This window comes from Anneissia japonica, unplaced genomic scaffold (assembly GCF_011630105.1).
Source record: "Anneissia japonica isolate Jap-2015-1 unplaced genomic scaffold, ASM1163010v1 scaffold352_len1594369_cov220, whole genome shotgun sequence".
NCBI classification, from domain to species: domain Eukaryota; kingdom Metazoa; phylum Echinodermata; class Crinoidea; order Comatulida; family Comatulidae; genus Anneissia; species Anneissia japonica.
The window spans coordinates 36,109-44,123 of NW_022751928.1; the positions used below are offsets into that span (position 1 = coordinate 36,109).

The 8,015-nt window shown below is 35.2% G+C and overlaps 2 protein-coding genes across 2 annotated transcripts in view; both read right to left on the reverse strand.

Annotated features, from left to right (window-relative positions):
* The window catches only part of LOC117121888, a 24,031-nt gene extending 21,622 nt beyond the window's left edge, over positions 1-2,409 (reverse strand). The window contains exon 1 of the mRNA XM_033267274.1: positions 2,187-2,409. The gene's annotated coding sequence lies outside the window, so the exon portion shown is untranslated. The remainder of the gene's footprint in view (positions 1-2,186) is intronic.
* Positions 2,410-5,400: 2,991 nt separating this feature from the next.
* The window catches only part of LOC117121901 (sterile alpha and TIR motif-containing protein 1-like), a 29,095-nt gene continuing 26,480 nt past the window's right edge, over positions 5,401-8,015 (reverse strand). Inside the window, exon 9 of the mRNA XM_033267296.1 lies at positions 5,401-7,654. Within this exon, the coding sequence (XP_033123187.1) occupies positions 7,477-7,654 (178 nt within the window). The 3' untranslated portion in view covers positions 5,401-7,476. The remainder of the gene's footprint in view (positions 7,655-8,015) is intronic.

The window sequence follows — 8,015 nt, forward strand, 5'->3', positions numbered from 1 at the left end:
ACCATGGATTGGGCATGTCCATTTCATCATGTCCACACAGATGGAACTGTTTGCATCACATCCATTGGAGCCAGTCATTTGCTCCTGTTGAGAAATAAGTATACAGTAATTACAATAATGCAAAAACAGGTTTGTTAAAAAATCAAAAATGTTATCAAACATTGGCATTTGCTGCTTTATCGATAACATACCATACTGAGATACTGTATGTACTAATCTGGAAAGACATTCATCAATTGACAGTATTTTCAGATTTTTTAATTACTTGATTGAAGCCTTCCTGTCTGCTAGTGTGTAATGTAATATTGTTCTTTCTTAATAAAACTGACACACCATGCCGATATTTTTTTACCATTCCAATATATTTGTTTCATGTACTCTGGCTGAATAGTGATGAGATATTCACTTAATTTTCTTTTGCTCACCTTAAATTGTGTGTAGCTTTCATTACAAGTTTCAGCAAACAACCAGAGTGTTTCTTGCTAACGTCTTGCTGGGTGCTTGTATGCTTTGTACCACCTTCTTTTGTAGATACCAATGTTGGGTAGTTGTACTCTACTCATTAGTAATATTTGCTGGTATTGTGTTTACATTATTGATTTTCTTACCCCTTTAACAACATAGATGTTTTGTTTGGTTGACCTTTAAGTACCACAGACATAAATTTTTTAAAACTCATATGGAATCCCCATAACATCGGCTCCTGCATCAATCTTCAAGTTGATATTATAATCATTATTTTATTAGTAAATATGGGTCTTCCCCTGTAACAGTATCAATACTATATGAATTTAATAATAATAATAATAATGTAGTTTTATAAAGCGCACAAATCCATCTAATGTAAGATGCTCAGGGCGCTTGACATGTGGACTATGAACTCGATCAATGACTTTCTTCGCCCCTAAGGGTCCCTTCGTGTCTGTGCTATCCGGTAACCCGGTACCAGCAACTCTCGTCGTCCACCACAGGGGCTGTCTGTTCCAGTACACCGGGGTATCCCCCTACTCGTCTCGAAGGATGTACTGGGTTCTTTATAGTGCACACAAGCCATTGTATATACTGGGCCTACGGTTTATAGTCCTTATCCTAGAAGACTTGTTCTACCACCAGAACCATAGGCGAGCGTGCCGTTCGAACCAGCGCCGATATTATGGCTATAGCTTGCGGCGCCCCTGCTAACCGCTCGGCCATTCGACTCACTTCTCCTAGGAAAACATCTGCTACTACTGTAGCACCTGCTGACCTACACCATCTTGCAACATGCTTTATTTTACACTTATTACAGGTAATATCTTTTGCAGGGCATTTATCTCTGGCAGGGGTGGATCTGGGTTCACATTTGGGGGGAGGGGGTCACATTGTTTCACAAAAATCTTCCTAGATGGCGGGAAATGAGGTTTCCAGACTTCCGAGGTGTCTTAATGACAAGGCTTTCCCCTCTTGAAAACGGTCAGGTAAACTTTCTCATTCTTATTACAGTAAATAGGTCTATTATGTGTGTACCGGTATACACAGAAAAAAAAATGAGTAGTACGTTGCATACAGTATTAAACGTATTCTTTTTTTTCCATGAATCGATAAAGCCCAAAGGGAATTAAGGGGGTCCGGAATTTGATCTCTAGATGGCAGGAAATGAGCTTTCCTGACTTCTAATTTTCCCATTGTAACAAAAAAAATAAAAATAAAATCAGCTCATGGGTCCTGAACCTGAAAAGGTAGGTATATTTTCAATTTATTATTTTTTTTAAAGGGGGGGGGGGGGTTAGGACCTATTCAAACAGGGTGCTTAACAACATCTTCACTTTACGAGGGGCGCTTATTCGAGGGAGTACGGTATGATAATTAATGGCTTTGGCAGAATATTGCTGATGATGATGATATTGGCTCAAATGGCCGCCCATTCACAACCACAACCGCTTGAAGCTAATCGATAACGAATTCCCTTCAATTCCTATCCATTTTTTAATGCTTGTCGTAACCTACGTGACACCGAAACTATTCTATTGCATTGATCATAGGGGTGACGCCACCTCTAATCTGTCCAGAAGGCCTGGCTTAGCCGTCAGAGGGCCACGGTAAACTAATCTGTCGGGGGAAAAAATGAAACATGGGTAGGCATCGACCTGTTGAAGTGAATTCCGTTTGTTGGACTGGGTGACAATCGCCCATCATCTGTCACTTACCTCTACCTGGCAGGCCCTGGCCCGCCCACCACTCCTGCTTGGTTGACAATGGTCATGTAAATAGGCCTAATTCTTACTTTACTTACTTAGTAAACGAGAAAAAAAACCACCTCGTTTAAATACTGGCGAGAGTTCAAAATACTCCTTTGTGAATGTGATACTGTATTAAACAATCAAGGTAGACTGGTGTAATGGGGACTCCGACATGTAAAATCTCCCAATAGTTGTGTTGAAGCAGTTAGAAGATATGGAACGCCAAATGCACAAACCACTAGCGTGGCATCCACTTTCAGAATGCACCGTTTTCTGTGGCGACCCAAGGCATATTGTCATACCAAAATCAGGGGAGGATCCAGAATTTTTCGAAACGGGGGTGGGGGCAAAGCAGTTTCAGAATTGATAAGCGAGTAGCACATAAATATCGATTTTTATTTACTTAAAGTACATAAGACTTGATATTGTGTGCTGAATGTTTAATTTTTATATGGAGGAATGATGATCCATTGATTCGAAATAGAGGGGGCCCCGATAAGTACGTTTTCAGACAGGATGTAATACTACCTCAGTCCCATCATGGTTGGGGCTGAGGTAAGAAAATTTATGATTATGGCACCTCTAGGGTACGTTTGGACAGTTTGATTGTTTTAACACGCGCCAGAAATAAAATCTGTTGAGTCCCTGCTTCTTTTACAGTTTATTTCTAAAAACAAAACTGAAAAGCTCGATAAAATAAATTATTTCAACTGAGGGCTGGCCTAGAATCCGAATTGTTACCTTGTTACATACGTCCGCCACATGCATGATCATGGCACCACTGCTTTTTCGTTCAACAGTGGTAGTATTTTTCTGTTATTAAATTACAATTGTCAAAGGAATGAAAGTTTATTCATGGTTTATATGCCCAAAATGCACATCTGCAATTTACTGGGGAAAATAAAAATAACTCTTCCTTGACCAAAATGTATATTTCCGTCAATGTCGTTATTTTATTGTGTAGTTTAGAGTATAGCGAAAGTTTACACAAAATAAAGTTCACTAACAGATGCGATTAATAGTATTCAAAGCATTACTGTTTACTGTACAATGTACATAGCAGAGTGAGTGATTACTAATGTGTTCAATTAACACATGATCAATTACCCATCAACAATAACGTGATATAGTAATGCAGGACAATTTCATTCTGGTGGAAACATGATTTATAATTACATCTGTGGTAGCTATCATAAATCCAGGATACTTTGAATAACTTTTTACTATTCCTAATAAGGAGTTAAATCAATAATGTAATATAGCATACGTTATTTTATTGCATTTTAAAAATTTCAGTACAAAAAAACAGCAAACAAGCAGAATGCACAGATAGGCCTACAGCATGCATGTATGCAAGTGTGACGTGTATTGCATAATTTTCAACTTTGAAAAACTTTGAAAATTGAAGGCATTCAATGAAGCATTTATTTATATATGAAATAATAATGAGAATTCCAAACAGAAATACATACATATATAAAATATTGATGATGGATAGATAGCTACTATAGCTGATTTAGTTCAGGATCACCACAAAAAAGGCCAATTACAGTGGTTTATATTCATTGGGATTTTGGTACAGCAGACTTTGAAAAAAGTAGCAACAATTAAAATAGGAATGTTATTAAAGAAAAAGATTCATATATTTGTATGTATTTTAATCATTACTGCATTGCTATTAAATAGTTAATAAATTAATATCATAAAAAGCAATAAATTGAAATAACAAGCAGGTAAAATGTTCTTATTGCATCAAGGAAGAAAAAAAACAAAATAAGGAGAAGAAAGGAAGAAAATGAAGAAAGATAAAGACCATTTTTCAGGAAGAAATGAGTAAATCCTTTGAAGGCTTGTGTAACAGTATTTGGAAATGCTGATTTCAAGCTCTGCAGCATGTGTGTATCTTGTCCAGTTAATAAATCTTAAAAGTACAAGAGAAAAGGTAGATATTCTATATGAATGTCATACAACTATCATAATATATGTTAAGCATGATAATAAACACCTTAGATGCTACACACCAAGCCAGACTCTGGAGGGAAAATCAATTTTGATATGTAGTACAACTGTTTTTTTTAAAAGGGGATTTTTAAAAAATTCAAAAAAACTGGGGGAGGAAAGTGGAAAAAGGAGTGGTTATGCCCTTTTCTCCCCACTTTTCAAATATGCATAATCTTTTTCCTCAGGAGCCTGGCTTTAAAATAATCAGTGGTTACAAGATTAGAAACATACCTATAATGTTCAACAAGGCACACATCTCATAGCATAAACGTTTAAGTGTTCATGAACATAAATCAATATTTAAACCTTATTTGTAAATTAGTCTTAAAAGAAAATGTAATACTTGTTGCATGGAAGTTATTCTGGTATTGCATTAAAATTATATCATATTATAATACACAGGTGTCATAATACAGGTGGAGTTAATATAATACAGCACCATCATTTAACACATTTTTGTAGCACACTGTTTAAATGGATGTTTTATGTTTCATGATTCTGTTTCTGGAGTAAAGAAATGAATTAATTTTCTTCCAATGAATTGTAACTTGAATTAAATAATTTAAAATTAATTGATTTAAATTTAATTCATAGATATATAAAAAAATAATACGCTGGGAATACTGATAAAGTTTCCAAAAACAACAAGCTTCAAACATCACATGACATGCCAGTGATACATTATTTATTAATAAATAATATGATTCATCTGCCAGTGTCATTATACAACTGCAATCCATTTTCTTATTAAACTTTCAGATACTCATATACTGTAAAACCTCGAATTAAAGCCCTTAGCTTCTTTTTGCGAACTTTGGATGGGCTTCTTTTTGAGGCTACTTTTGTAAAGTGAAGAGGGGGGCTTCATTTCAAAATGAATGCTGTAAATTTTGTGAATAAGGCCAACTGTAACATCAGTCTGTATCATGGAGTGTAATTAACTGGCATTAAATCACCTAAACTTCTCCATAAACCAAGCTTGATTTAATTTATTTTGTTGTTTTTGAAATTAATGTACAGTGTATGTACTGTACTATCTCGAAAAGAAGACTATGCTATCTTGAAAAGAAACCCATGGACTTCTTTTCGAGATGGGCTTCTTTTCGAGGCTAATTTTGCAAACTAAAAAGGAGGGCTTCAATTCGAGATGGGCTTCATCTCGAGATTAAGCCCACTGGGCTTCAATTCAAGGTTTTACGGTATTGCTTTACATTAGTTATCATAAAATTTGAATTGTTTGATGAGAGTAAAATATTCATTAAGTTAACATAGAGAATATCAAATTAAAATATTAAACAAGTTGCACACTAATAGTATTCATATCTAACTTGAGCTTCGGCAATTGAGCGTAGCTGTTTAGCACTTGAAAAAATAAAATAGCACATTTGTGATTTTTAAACCAAATTCTCATAAATCTTATCTAAAATCTCTACATTATCTTTATCTTTACACTCTAAATAGTAGCATCAGTAATTTAAAGTACAAACTGAATTTATCCCTATCAATTGTCAAACAAAAGATTTATTAATTAAGTATTTAGCTGCAATGTTAAGAAATCAAGGGTTTAAAATGGAATGCTGGTGCCTATACTTTCATTAATTTATCTCTTTAAATTTCATCCAAAAGTGACAGTCACAAATGACAAATTGGAATATGTGATGCTCAAAAAATATACTGAGGCTTAGGGAGTGAAATTGTTTTAAATGTCTAACCAAACAATCTTGGTAATATTATAGGATTTGAACCCATGACCTTGTGATGTGAGTGCATGCACCTCAGCCACAAAACCATAGTTTCACCATCCAATAAATTTCACTAACCAACTTTTCACACAGGAACAGTAACACACTATAATTATATTGCATTAAACATTTTAGTAAAAGGTAACACCACAGTATCTTGTCCTTTTGGTTAAAAATTAATCAAAGTACCTAAAATGGTATATCTAATTTATGTATTTTCCATGTCATATACATTTGCATTAAAAATAAATGTTATATTCATTTCCTTAAATGAAATTTAACCTTGGTATGGATTAGGAATTATGAATTTTAGTAAGTTTTAATCTCTAACTGTATTTTACAATTGATTTTGAGATCCTATTTATATAATCATTTGATGCAATCTAATCATTTGAAACAATCCAAAATTATTTATATTAAGTTTTGCCAAAAGTTTGGTTGATCACACATTATCAATATCCACGCTTTATATTAAGTTAAAAAGCACCTACAATTAAAAGCACCTACAATAAATAAATATAATTTCAATAACAGAACTTACTAAGTGTATCAACATTTCATCGATGTACTACAATTTAGTATATGGATGTTAGTAGAGCAAACTGTGTAGATGTGTTATCAAAACCAAAAAGTATCATTGAAATTAAATTTTTAAAAAAATGAGCCCTTTTAAAATCCTAAGTTCTGAAGCACTTAAAAATTATTATCTCCCGACACTCTGGATCCCATTTGGCTAGACCCCTCCATTTCAGGTGAGTATTCCTACACATAGAATCATTGTGGGGTGGCACCAACCGGGGGTGGGAGGCCAGGGCCCCTGTCAGAGAGAAAACCACAATTTTTCGGGGAGAAGAAAAAAAAATTATATGTATTTTGTACATTAGTAGACTCTAAAATCGATTAATTTAGCCTTTGAAACCCCTAAATTGTCCAATTTTCCGGGGCATCCGCCCCCTAGACCGCATTTGAAACATTTTAAGTGACACTTAACCACGCCCACTTTGCAATCGTCGGGGAAATCTTCCTCCTTGTCGGAGACCTCGGCCACCCCGTTGGGCAAATCCTGGCACCACCCCCACCACAGTCTTTGATGTAAAGTCAAAACAGAGCTCTAAGATTACATGCAGGAGTGTTCATCTCTCATTCTTTGGCGTGGGTGGGAGGGGGATTTCGCTACTTCTCCCTCACAAGTCTCTTTTACCTTCCAAAAATATTCTGGTACATTATACTCTTAGGTGGAGAGCGGCACTTGTAGACAAAGTGCCATTGCACAAGGACAAAAGAGGAATGTACAGTGGTTGTTTAAACTAATAACATGGCTGAGAGTCTGACCAACAAGCTATTGTACACCATCCGATGGACCAGGGAGGGGTCTGGTAGCAGTAAGTACTCCTTGCATTTGTAAAAATGTAGTTTATTGCAAACATCCCCAAGCTTAATATAATACAAGACAAATATTTTACTAACACATACATTTCAAGACTACTAAAATATATTCCTGTAAACTATGGTGATTATGATTCGCCACTTGCACTTCCGGTACTGCTCTCTTTTCGCGTACTTCCACCGTGGATACTGCTATTACCGCTACGTATAATAGACGCTACTGCACCAAGCTGGCCCATGTTTTCTTGACAGTGCAGAAATCGTTCAACTTTATCAATGCAGGCTTCCTGATAGTCATGAATCCATCTAAGAAATTGAAAATAATGTAAGGTAAATTATTTATATATCTGTTATTGTACAAACGATGAAAAATACTTTTTAATTTAGCAACAAGATGAAACATACTGTGCACATTAAAAAAAAAATCACAGTTCTGTTTACAAATATGAAAACATAACAACATGTTGATGTCAGTAACACAATAATTCTAAATAACTAATGGTGTCCTTGAATGGTGCTTTAGGAACATTAAATGACATGTGGTTAGACATGCATTTGGGATGTAAAAGTTGTATTATGTGAAATGTTACTTTGTTGAATTAAATGTACTGCTGCTAAACTAGAAGCATTCCTGGGGGAATGGTGGCAGTTCCACCCGGATATGTAT